Source organism: Cydia splendana, chromosome 16, assembly GCF_910591565.1.
Source record: "Cydia splendana chromosome 16, ilCydSple1.2, whole genome shotgun sequence".
NCBI classification, from domain to species: Eukaryota; Metazoa; Arthropoda; class Insecta; order Lepidoptera; family Tortricidae; genus Cydia; species Cydia splendana.
In genome coordinates, this window is record NC_085975.1 from 5590510 (window position 1) to 5603400 (window position 12891).

Consider the following 12891-nt stretch of genomic DNA (forward strand, 5'->3'; position numbering starts at 1 on the left):
AATTAACCATAATTTAAAAACGCTAGAGGAGATTGAATAGTATACTTGGTCAAGCAGATCTTGTCAGTAGAAAAAGGCGGCAAATTTGAAAAATGTAGGCGCGAAGGGATATCGACTCATAGAAAATTTGAATTTCGCGCCTTTTTCTACTGACAAGATTTGCTTGACCAAGTATACATACGATGATTAATGTAATGGCAACATAATGGGATGTCTAGTATTCATTCATTCATTCTATTAATCGATTTCATTCATATTTCATTAGACATTCGTTAACCGTCACCGTCAGTGTCAAATTCATTCAAGATTCAAGCAAGATTGTTTTGAAACGTTGATGCGAGCTTTTTTCAATTTTTATTCTATTTTACCGTATTTAAGGCGCATCATTATGTAAATGTGAATAAAACGCGGACGACCCTTATTAGGGCTATTCACAATCACAATGGAGCCTGAGCCAGGCACCAGCAAGAATTCTTCGCCGGCAAGCTCGAGCCTTAATATTTCTAAATCTAGACTTACCAGGGCAAGGAAACGAAAACGGTAAGTAAGCTATTGGTTGCCTGTAACACTGCAGCGGTAAGCGTAATAAGAAGGACTAGGATATCAGCTATGTTGTTCTAATATGGTTGACTGGCCCCTTGGCCAGCCTGCAAACAGTATCTAAAAAAATAAAAGATAAGAACGTGAAGTACAGTGCCTCAGGACACTTACAATAAGTATTGCTTGAATTGAATACAACGTTTTTATTAATATAAAACATAAATGTCACTAAAAAGGTGTCCCTCAGCTTGTTGTCAAGTTAAATGTTAATATATTTTTCCTTTTTTATTGTGGGACAATACATACAATTACGATTTATAGATTGTTGTCAAGTTACCTTAATGCTGGTTTTCCATGGAGACCTGTCCTGCTTTTCTGTTCAGCATGTTTTCTATTGACTTGATTTTTTTAGTGTATCAAGTGAGAGCAGTTCAGACACTGACCCTGTGCTCCCGGAGAACCTTCTAGAGGTAGAAAAGAATCTCCATGCTTCTGCTGTGAAAAATAATCTGGATGATGTCAGTGTAAAGAAGATTTTAAAGGTGAGCATATAAATAAATCATAAATCAACCATCATATATATAAACTTTCTATCATAATATGAAATAAATAAACCTATATCTAATAGGTATATTCAAAAACTTTGACAAACCTAATTACCAAATTAATAGTTACCAGACTTTTTGTCAAAACCGAAGGTTTGGTTTTGTTCTAGTTTTGACCGTAACTGATCCTTTGGCCACAATAAGATTTTATGCTGAAACCGGCTAAAACTGAGATTGAAAATTTCTTTGTAGGTTTGATTTTGGGTTGATAGACAACCCAAAATTTTCAAAGCTAAATGAGTAGAAGCGCTAATCATGATATAAAGCACTCAACCAATCTGCTTATAGTCTGACTGATTGCAGATACAACTAAAGGAAAAAAAAAACGGGTTGCACTCCGAGAGTGCCGGCAGAAGTGAAAACTCAATGACATTGTAACAGTTTTTCGATCAGGTCACGTGTGCGTCTTACGTCTTACGAATCTGTCGGTCGTCACGTGACCTGTCGCGATCTTAACATTTTTTCCCCATCAGAAAAAGTGCACAGCGCCGCTAAAGAAGTTTTCACCTCAAAAAGGTTTGATTTTACATTAGGCATTTTTTTAATTTCAGACTGTAGTTACAAATGACCATGTGCTGGCACTGGTGAAACTTCAAGAGGAAGAAGAAAACATGGAATCCCACTCGGATACTCCCAAGCCCAAGCTTACTAGGTCTAAGGCTAAGTGAGTAGTTATTTTATATTTCTTTTGCAAAAATACTTACATGCCAGTTACAAATGTTCAATCCACAGTGTAGGTTTCGTCGCAGTTGCATCAAAAATAGTACCCACAACATGCTTTGTTAAAAAATACTAAAATTACCTTTTAACACTTTCGCAACCGGGCAAAAAACGGCGCACTACCTCAGAAACCGGTCGTCTATATCTGCGTACAAAACAACCCGCTGGGCGGGTTGTCCGGCATCTGAGCAAACATTACGAGTGCCTACCAGGCGGGTTCTCGGTAGTCAAAGTGTTAATAATAATTGCCAAGAAGGTATGTGTGTTCATTTTGTACTGGAAAAGAGGCGCCCGGCACCGAAGTGTTAAGAAGATACAGCAATTATCTTGTCTTAATTTTTCAACACTGGTGGCTTGTCTTAAAAAAAAATTTGAAAGATATTGGTCATTATATCAGTCATGGCAGTGGCACACATACATTAGATACAGCCTGTCAATAATATTTTAGACAACATACTGTAAATATAGGACCAAGGTTGCACAATGTAACCAGTTAGGAACTCATTTTCAGTAGAGTACTATATATCTAGTTTAGCAGGTTAATGTATTACGTGGATTGTATTGTGTGTTCCACGAAAGAGTCAAAATTACTGAGTCAATTTCAATGAAAAATATGTTAATTAAATCTCAATGTCGCCAATGTTTGGCCACATTTCAAAGCAGTTTTCAAAAAATCCATAGTCTGGCAACACAAACAATTTGCTTATTCTTTCTATTATTAATAAACTGTTGCTAAAGTTGCTCACAAGCTTATAAACCGTAATTTTTTCTAGAGAGCTGCGGAAAGTGTCACCAAAAACAGCTTGGAACCTTGAGAACCTAGAGCTAACACCGATCAAGCATATACCGGTGAAGACCCGGCCGGAGGTCACGGCTCTGATCGCTCAGGAGCTGCCAGAAGACGAGGATGATGAAGAGTATGACCCCAGGGCTGATGATGTACCGGTAAGTCAGATATTTAGCAAGGGCGTCACCAAGGGGGTGCAGGAGTGGCAGCTGCTATTAACCGTTTAACCACCGTAGACTGGTATTATATAAGATCGGGCTCATTTCGCCGCAGTCTGACAAATAAGACAAAACTTCGTCCTACACCGGCGACACGAGCACGCTCGATGAAGAATTCTATGGCGGTTAAAAGGTTAAAATTGAAACTAAACGTATGCCCTCCTCCTCCCCTTGGCCGTGGTGATATCAATTGACCGCTCATGATCTGTAATGGCGTTGTAAAGTTTCTTAATCTATAAGTCCTTTTACGGACACATATTACGCCCGGAGGAGGTAAAGTCTCTCGAGACCAAAAGGATCCTGCAGCTATTCGAAGTTGCAGGGTTGGATCGAGAGTTGTAATAGGTGGCGATCACAATAGATCAGGAATGGTCGCAGTGATACATAGGCTTTGGAGCCTTATATAGCCCCTAATAAAGAAGAAGAAGAAGAAGAAGAAGTCCTTTTATCCTGATTAAAAAACTAGAGTACCTATATCTCTTAACTCAGTATGCCGCTTGCTAAAGACCTCTATTTAGCTCTTTCCATTATAGCCTGTCATGGGCCACTCTCCTCCATTTCGAGCTCGCCGTTAGTTAAACGGCACGGCCACGACATTGCGTGACCGGCGGCGGCGGCAGCGGCAACCATAGGTTGGAGCGAGACACAGCGTTCCCACCTATGGTTGCCGCCGTCGCCGCCGCCGCCGGTTGCGCAAACTCGTGGCCGGGCCGTAAGTTCATCCTCTTGTTAGAGGTTAGAGAGCACTTACATATTTGAAGAAAATTTGATCAATTTCAACAATCCTTGTTGATTTTTTTTCAGAGTGATGATGACCAAACTCTGGAGTCGTGCAGCGATGTGGACTCGCAGCCCCGCACGCCGGCCACGCCGCGCCGCACCGCTAGTCCCAGGATCGTCAAAGACGGACCTTTTAAAGTGCCACAGGTATGCCGTTCTTTGTTTAACTAGCCGCCCAGACATCAAAACTTGCCAATAAAAATGCAATTATGATTTGTCAAAATAAATTCGAATTAAAATGAAACGGGAGACCTTTTTATAGGTCTCTGGGTGGCTAGAAGTTAATTTAACTCCTCCAGTTCCGCGGACGCGATATCAGAAAAAACGGGGTATAAACTTGTTGTATTTTTTTTTTCATTTATTAAAGTTCTAAACAATTAAATGAATCGCAGAGTTTCATGTTTCTTAACTACTAAGCCAAAAATGGCTTGTTTACAGCTAGAGTTCGGACTAAATGCACTACATAGGTATGTTATAAAATGTTACATTAAAGTTACGTTTTATAAAATATATTCATAATTACTAGATGATAACAGGTATTTTTTTAGTGTAGCAAGTATCGCGGTATAAAGGTTATGTCTCACACCATGAAGCTCTTTGAGCGCATAATCGATGCTCGGCTCCGACAGGAGTGTACAGTCTCGGAGTGTCAATATGGGTTTCGGCCAGGGTGCGGAACGATGGACCCTGTATTTGCCCTGAGGACCCTCATGGAGGGATACAGAGCAAAGAACACGCCTCTACATTTCCTGTTTCTGGACATGGAAAAGGCCTTTGACTGTGTCCCTCGTGAGATGATCTGGTGGGCGCTGCGGTCCAAGGCTGTACCTGAGGCCTATATTGACACTATCCGGGACATGTACCACGATTCTGATTCAATAGTCAGGACCGCTGTTGGTGACACCAACCCCTTCTCTGTCACTGTTGGAGTACATCAGGGCTCTGTGCTCAGCCCGTTTCTGTTTAGCGTGATATTAGACGCCCTGTCAGCCAGCATCCGAGACTACCATGAGCAGCCACCGTGGCTATTCATGTATGCTGATGATATCGCGCTGACAGACTCTGATAAGGGCCGACTTGTCCAGCGTGTGAACAGATGGAGGGGGTCGCTGGAGAACGGCGGTCTTAAACTAAATGTGGCGAAGACAGAGTACATGGCCTGCAATAGTACAGATCCTCTACCCGTCCGCATAGGCGTGGACATGGTCGAGCGCACGGATCAAGTTAAGTACCTAGGATCTGTACTTAGCACTACCGGGGACATCGACAGCGACGTCAAAGCCCGAATTTCCGCTGCTTGGGTCAAATGGCGGGAGATGACTGGGGTTATTTGTGACCCCAAATTGCCGATTAAGTTGAAGGGACAGGTCTATAAGACCATCATTAGACCTGCCCTTCTGTACGGCAGCGAGACTTGGCCTTTACTAGAGCGGCACAAGCAGGAACTGCGTGTCACGGAAATGAAGATGCTACGGTGGATGTGCGGAGTTTCACGCAAGGATCGCGTTCGAAACGCCCACATTCGGGGTAGTCTTGGCGTCCGTGACATTGCAGACAAACTGCAAGAGTGTCGCCTTCGTTGGTATGGCCACGTCTCGCGCAGACCGGCAAGTTACGTGGGTAACAAATGCCTGGCCATGCCGCCTCCTCCCGGTACGGGAAGAAGAGGCCGGCCCAAGAAGCGATGGCTTGATGTCGTCAAGGAGGACATGCGTGCCAACGGACTCACTACCAGGGATGCCGAAGATCGGGCAAAGTGGTCACGAAGGAGTCGGAAGGCGGACCCCGGGTCCTCGCGCCCCGCGCGGGGGCACAGCCGGGATTGACGCCAGGACGATGATGATGATGATGAACAGGTATTTTTTTACATCTTTAGTTGATTCAGGATTGGTTAGGTATAAATCTTGTAAATTATAAACTGATATACTTGATAAAAACAAATTAAAATATTTTTCTGAAATAATTTAATTTGTTCAAATACTTTAGTAAATCTTGTAAATGTTTCGGAAGGGTGTTTAATATTTTTGGAAGCAAATAATAGTTGGTTCTCATGCCGTAGACATTTTTTGTTGGTGGTAATATAAATCGATGTGAGTTAGGTAAACCTCTTAACCTACTGTTACGATTGTATTCTTTTAAATCGGATATATCCTTGCGATTTTCTTTAAGCATTGCTAACTGGACTAGGTACGGGAAGTACGTTACAAAATTGGAACAGGTGGGAATGGCCATCACTATGTTTTGTTTTTATATTGTTGGGCACAATGGTTTTCAACAGTGTTTTCTGTAGGTTATATATTTTAGCAAGATTGGTTTTATATGTCTGACTAGATCATTACTAGGACATCCCAGCCATTTCTCAACTTGTAAACACACCAAATGATTTTTCTTTTTTACAAGCTAATAATTAACTTGCAATATATGTAGGTATGTATGGGAGAGAAATCTTCCGCGATGCTCTGAGGTTGGTCTCAAAGTATTAAAATTAATCATCATCATCATCATCTTCTTCATATCAGCCAGAGGACGTCCACTGCTGGACATAGGCCTCCCCCAAAGAGTGCCACAATGCGCCATCCGCATCCAGCGGACTCCCGCGGCCTTTACCAGGTCGTCAGTCCACCTTGTGGGGGGGTCTACCCACGCTGCGCCTTCCGGTACGTGGTCGCCACTCGAGAACCTTTTCGCCCCAATGGCCATCGGTTCTACGGGCAATGTGCCCCGCCCACTGCCACTTAAGTTTAGCGATTCCGACGGCTACATCGGTTACTTTCGTTCTGCTGCGGATGGCCTCATTTCTAATGCGATCACGCAGAGAGACTCCCTAAAATTAATACTTCATTGTAATTGAAATGGCAAAAAAAAAAAACATTTGAGGAGTGTCTTTTCAAAAGGGCTTATGGTTTTCATAGAAAAAAAAAGACCTTTTAAGAAGACACTCCTCATTTGATGTCGCCTCCGCTCCCGTCTGCCTGTTGAAAGAACAGCGATAAAAACTACAGTCAGCGATAAAAACTTGTACCAATAATAATTTTTTTGACAAAAAAAATTCATTTCATATTTAGGATATTTCAACACCCCGCCGCAAACTCGACATGGACGAAGAAGCCACAATCGCCCTCCGGACTCGCTCAAAACTCTCCCTGTCCTCCGTCCCCATCGACCACATCGAGGGCTCCTTCGTGCCCCCCGACGAGCTCCCCATGCCGGCCGCTGATGACGTCTGGACCGAGTTCCTGCAGATATGCCTCAACCCCGAAACCGAGGCGCAGGATGATGATGATGATCCTGAATATAATGTGGCGCAGGATCCAGATGCCCGTGAGTACATACACAACTATACCAGGAGTGGCTCACTCCGCGATTTGGTCGCGTCGCTACAAGTACATGCGGCCACTCCAGTTTTGGTGTCTAGCAGTAGTAGTTGCCGCACACCGCTATGGAACGGACGCCTGCTTGCGCCACCTTGCGGTCATATCTGTCAATATACGCGTTTTATTAAAGAGTGAACCTTCTGTACCTACTATTATGTATTCTGTGACTATATAAAACTCTCCCTATCTTCTGTACCCATTACAGACCACCTTAACTACTAGACGTAGCAAATATGACAAAATGAGGTCCACCACACATAAGCGCTCCTGTATCAATTTAGTATGGGAGTGCGACCACATCACAATTGACAACTTCGCCAAACTGTCAAGCAGTTTGGCGAAGTTGTAAGGACATTGTATGTTAACACATTCACTGCCACCCAGCCAAACAAGACGTCCGCCCCAGCCCACAACAATTCGTCATATAAAACAGTAGTACCACGATCCCGACTATCGGGTCGTCCGGCCTGGGAACGAAATCATAAAATACCCGATAGGGGGCTATTCATAAATTACGTCATTTCAAATTAGGGGGGGGGGGGGGTCTGGACATCGGATGACGGTAGCATGAAGTAGAAGGAAATGGGGTCATTTGAAGCATGATTTTTGGATGATCATAGGGGGGGGGGGGGGGGGTCCAAAATCGTCAAAAATCGATGACGTAATTTATGGACAGCCCCTAGTCGGGTTTTCGGCACTGAATGTGTTAAGAGGGACGAATAGCTACTGACATAGGTACTATTTTGATGAAATTTCCATTTCGGGAGAAGACGATTTCCACTAACTAAATGTTAACAAATTTTGATGTCGATTGCTTCAGCATAATATATTCTAGGTTTATAGGTTTCGCTTAAAAGAATGCTTTTGTATTACAAATTTTGAAAAACAGGAAAATCTATAAAATAAACCTAGTCTTTCATTGTGTCAATAACGTACAAAAAAATCATGGAGAATGGAAAATATTTAGAAGTGGTAAAACAATTTTCCCTTTTTGTATGGACGAGTACGTAGTATTCTTCCCTCTTAAAGTATTTGTGTAAATAAATAAAATAATTGGCCAAGCACGAAGTCAAGACTACGGTGTTCAGAGCACCGTTCCCTTTCTCTATACGCCTTACTAACTCTATGTGCTCTATTGTGAAAAAAAAACACAACGACAATGAAGAACGGAATTCTAAATTTGAATTTTTTCAGATAAACTGCAATAATAAATATGATTCTTACTGGGCACATTGAGATATAGTACGTTGCTTCTGGAAAAAAATATATGGAAAACTTGGCATAATTAATAGAAGACTTTTTTCAATTGGGATATGTACGTTATGGACCGAAATTATTTTTCATCAACCCTCCCCAACCCTCCCCCCTCTGCGTCACCCCCCCCCCCCCCACACCCCCGCAAAGGGCCCGAAACGCGGTTTTTCTAAATTTTTAAGAAAACCGTTCAAGATATAGAAAAAGTGTGTAGGAACGAAGTGATCCTTAGCAAATTTGCTATTTATCTCTTATACACACTATAGTGCTATCACTTATAGTTTTTGTGAAATCTGTCACCATATATGCAACTTTTTTAGAATTTACGTTTTTTTTCTTTTGTAAGATAACTTTTCTCAAAATATACTTACGATATCGCCAAATTTTGTTTAATTTAAATTAATAGTTACTATGTTCTTTAAAATGGTGTATTATTCTCCTTATTTATTTCTCCTCTTAAGTTAGGTTATTTATAATATGAATATAAAAGTAAAATATAAAAACATTTACAAAACAATATAAAATACATATAAACACATTATAAAAAACCTAACCTAGATTGCCGCCGAAAGGGGGGTTGGCCCAAGCTGCCGGTGGTCAGGGCCGCAGAGTGAGGAACCGACGTACTATACGCGCCGTGTCCAAAATTACCGCCTTCTGCATCTGACCCTTGATCCAACCACCCAGCGAGAGTCTCTCTAGGTGTTGGTCGAGACTCTTCGCTATTAGACCGTTCACTGAAACGACTATCGGGACAATGATCGTCGAATCAACATCCCACATGGCGGTTATCTCGTGAGCCAAGTCTAGGTACTTACTGGACTTGTCCTTCTCGGCCTTCACGAGATTCTCATCATGGGGGATGGTGACGTCGGCGAGCACGGCCCGGCGCTGCAATCGGTCTATCAGCACGATGTCAGGCTTATTGGCGACAATAGTCCTGTCAGTGATGATAGATCGATCCCAATAGAGCGTGGCACGACCATTCTCGAGAACAGGCGCAGGTAAGTACTTGTAGTACGGTACTTCGCGGTCCACAAGGCCATACAGAAGAGCAAGTTGCTGGTGAATAATCCTGGCTACGAGATTATGTCTGTGCAAGTACTCGCCGTTAGCAAGATGAGAACAACCGGAAATGATATGCCTGAGTGACTCTCCGGGACGGCGGCATGCCCGACAAATGTCGACCGTACCGTCCTTCAGGATATATTTCCGATAGTAGTTGTTCGTGTATTATTTATTATTAAACTCCTTCATTTGACGATGCTATGCCATTTTGAAAATACATCGTCTTCAAACATTTTTAAGCTCACCGAACATCGTTACTATTAACCACTTGACTGTGAAACAGACCGCACGGTCGCGTTTTTATAGCTTGCCTCAAATAGAAAGGTAGGTAGGTTATTTGTTGCCCACCATAACCCATACTAAATGTATGGTGGGGAACAAACAAAAAGTGAGACTGTGACAAGGACAAGCAATAGTACCGCTTTCTTGCTACTCCTACTGAAAGTTCTATGAGAGTATCTCGTTCGGTCATTTGGCCCCTTCCCCGTTTCCTCTCTATTATTGTACCTCTATGTTGCCTCACCGTGCCTGTCACGCTCTAACAAGTATGTAAGTGCGAATGGGACGCGCATAGTGATAGGCGATAAAATTGGAACCGTGCTGCGCCCGCTGACCGAATTTTATACAACACAAACGAGGGTGAACCCACGATTTTTGACCACCACACACATGAAAAGTTCATCATCTTCTTCGCGTTGTTCCCGGCATTTTGCCACGGCTCATGGGAGCCTGGGGTCCGCTAGCAACTAATCCCATGATTTGACGTAGACACTAGTTTTTACGAAAGCGACTGCCATCTGACCTTCCAACCCAGAGGGGAAACTAGGCCTTACTGGGATTAGTCCGGTTTCCTCACGATGTTTTCCTTCACCGAAAAGCGACAACTAACGCGAGGAAGAAGATGTGTGTGGTGATCCTAAATCGTGGGTTCACCCTCGGTTGTGCTGTACCTATAATTTTCGGTCAGGATCCGTTTCATATACAGACAAGTGGTTAATAACGATATTAGCTGACATTAAAAATATTTGAAGGCGATGTATTTTAAAAATGGCATAGCATCGTCAAATGAAGTAGTTTAATAATAAATAACATATAGTTACATACATATAATCACGCCTATTTCCCGGAGGAGTAGGCAGAGACCACGGATTTCCACTTGCTATGATCCTGACATACCTCTTTCGCATCCTTCACTTTCATTACATTCCTCATACACGCTCGCCGGTTTAGGGTGTTCTTGACCTGGCCTTTCTTCAGGATTTCCCCGATCTGATCAGAGAAATATTTAGTCACTACATCTACATTCAGTCCACACTTTTCCCTTATCATACTGTTCCTAATCCTATCTTGCAGTCTCACACCACACACACTTCTCAGCGCTCTCATTTCCACTGCATTCACTTGGCTCTGATGCCTCTTCTGCCATACCCAACTTTCGCTACCATACATAAGTGTAGGCAACAACACCCCTCTATGAACAGCCAACCGTGCTTTTTGCGACAGCTTCTGGCTGCTCATAAAAGCGTTAAGTGCCCCATTCACACGATTTCCAGCATTTACTCTCCTTTCAATGTCTTTATCATGCTTACCGTCCCACAAACACAAACTGTTTCAATAAATAATACCCATTTTAAATAACTATTTACTTAATAAAAAAAACCGGTCAAGTGCGAGTTGAACTCGCGTTCTAAGGGTTCCGTACATAAGTCCGACTCACGCTTGACTGCACATTTCTAAAAGGTTTTCCTATTATCTATAGGTAAAGTACTATCATGTGTATTGTTTTCAAAATTTTAGGCCCAGTATTTTTAGAGATAAGGGGGGGGGGGAGGAATGGTCGGACAGACAGACAGACGCACGAGTGATCTTATAAGGGTTCCGTTTTTTCCTTTTGAGGTACGGAGCCCTAAAAACGTGGATGATATCGTAAGTGTTATTTGAGAAAAGTCATTAGAAGAAAAATAACACTGAAAATGCTAAAAATAGCATCTTCCGTGACGTATTGCGCAAAAACTATAAGCGATAGCAATATAGTGTGTATCAGAGATTAATAGAAAATTTAATAAGGATCACTTCGTTCCTACACTCTTTTTCTGTATCTTGAACGGTTTTCTTAAAAATTTTGAAAAACTGGGTTTTGGACCCTTTGCGGGTGTGTGTGGGGGGGGGGGACGCAGGGGGGGGGGGTGACGCAGTGGGGGGGGGGGGGGTGACGCAGTGGGGGGAGGGGAGGGGAGGGTTGATGAAAAATAACTTCGGTCGTCAACGTACATATCCCAATTAAAAAAAGTCTTCTATTAATTATGCCGTAATTTTAGCTACGAGTAATTTCACTTAACTAATAGTCAATTGGTTGGAAAGCCTGTTCGAAATTTAAACTTATTTGCAATATAATAAGGTTGTATTTTGTAGATCTCTCTCATACTTATAGTAGGCTATTCAGAAAAAAAAAATATCCCACAAAAATAACCAAGCAGAATTAAACTTTGTATCAAAGACATAAGTCATAAATTTCAATGCCAAAGTTTTAACTAAGGATCTTTCTCGCTAAAACTACTTCCTAATATGAAATGACCAGTGTAAGCATCAGTTAGCTAGCCCTAAGCAACCAAAGATCAGGCTGCAGTTGAAAAACTAATAAAGATAAAGTTAAGCTGATAATTTTCCCGCCGTCTCCATGCTTCTTTAAGTTGGGTATTGACTGGTCAGCTGCCTGTTAGCTATAGTTTTCGCGAAAATCGCCAGGACAGAGGTGAAAATTTTTGTATGAAAACTTGCAACTTTAAATGCATTTTTTATCGAAACTATTGCACTCTAAAATGAAGTCAAAATCAGTCCATCGACTCAATTTTTTGCAAGCTTTCTAATGGTACACCACACGATTCTAACAAATAAAAAAAAATTCAATTTCCCCCTAAAATCAGAAATAAGCAGTTTTGACCTATTCACAGTGTTAGTGATGGTACTTGCCATAACTATTCCAAATTTTAGGTACCTACATCAAACGGTCTTTGAGAAAAACGCATTTAACCGATTTGCAAGACCGAAGTGATCCCATAAGAGCACCGTGAACAAAGTTTTGTACGGTGCTCTAAAAATCGGCTCAAATAACTCTTTGCCGCACGCAAATAATTATGTTTTGTCAAAAATTGCAGATGACGAAGACGAGGAAGCCCTAGAGAACATAATGAAGATATCGAAGAAGGAATTGAACGATCTGGTCACGGAACTATTTAGCGTTATGCCTGACGAGGGCTTGGGCGATGAACTAGGTGGTAAACTGGGTAGCCAAACAGGGAAAAATAATGGGACAGACCAAAATGTAAGTACACTTCAACTTCATAAATGTTTTTTCACCACACCAGCTCGGAAAGGCTTACTTTGCACTTCAAAAACTGATAGCAAGGTTGCATTTTATTCATATGTGAGGCAAATTTTGAGTTGTTTTCTTATGTTTTCTGGTAGAATTGACTTTTAAATGATGATTTTGGATGATAAATATTGAATAACATTCATTTGGATTTGAATTTGTTTGATATTTTACA

General features: G+C 41.9%; 1 protein-coding gene across 1 annotated transcript in view; it reads left to right on the forward strand.

The window, feature by feature from the left end:
- The first annotated feature begins 387 nt into the window (after nt 1-387).
- Nucleotides 388-12891, forward strand: part of LOC134798068 (uncharacterized) — a 36442-nt gene continuing 23938 nt past the window's right edge. Inside the window, exons 1-7 of the mRNA XM_063770401.1 lie at nt 388-540; nt 953-1082; nt 1697-1809; nt 2639-2810; nt 3675-3797; nt 6716-6971; nt 12502-12668. Coding sequence (XP_063626471.1) covers nt 443-540; nt 953-1082; nt 1697-1809; nt 2639-2810; nt 3675-3797; nt 6716-6971; nt 12502-12668 — 1059 coding nt within the window. The 5' untranslated portion in view covers nt 388-442. The remainder of the gene's footprint in view (nt 541-952; nt 1083-1696; nt 1810-2638; nt 2811-3674; nt 3798-6715; nt 6972-12501; nt 12669-12891) is intronic.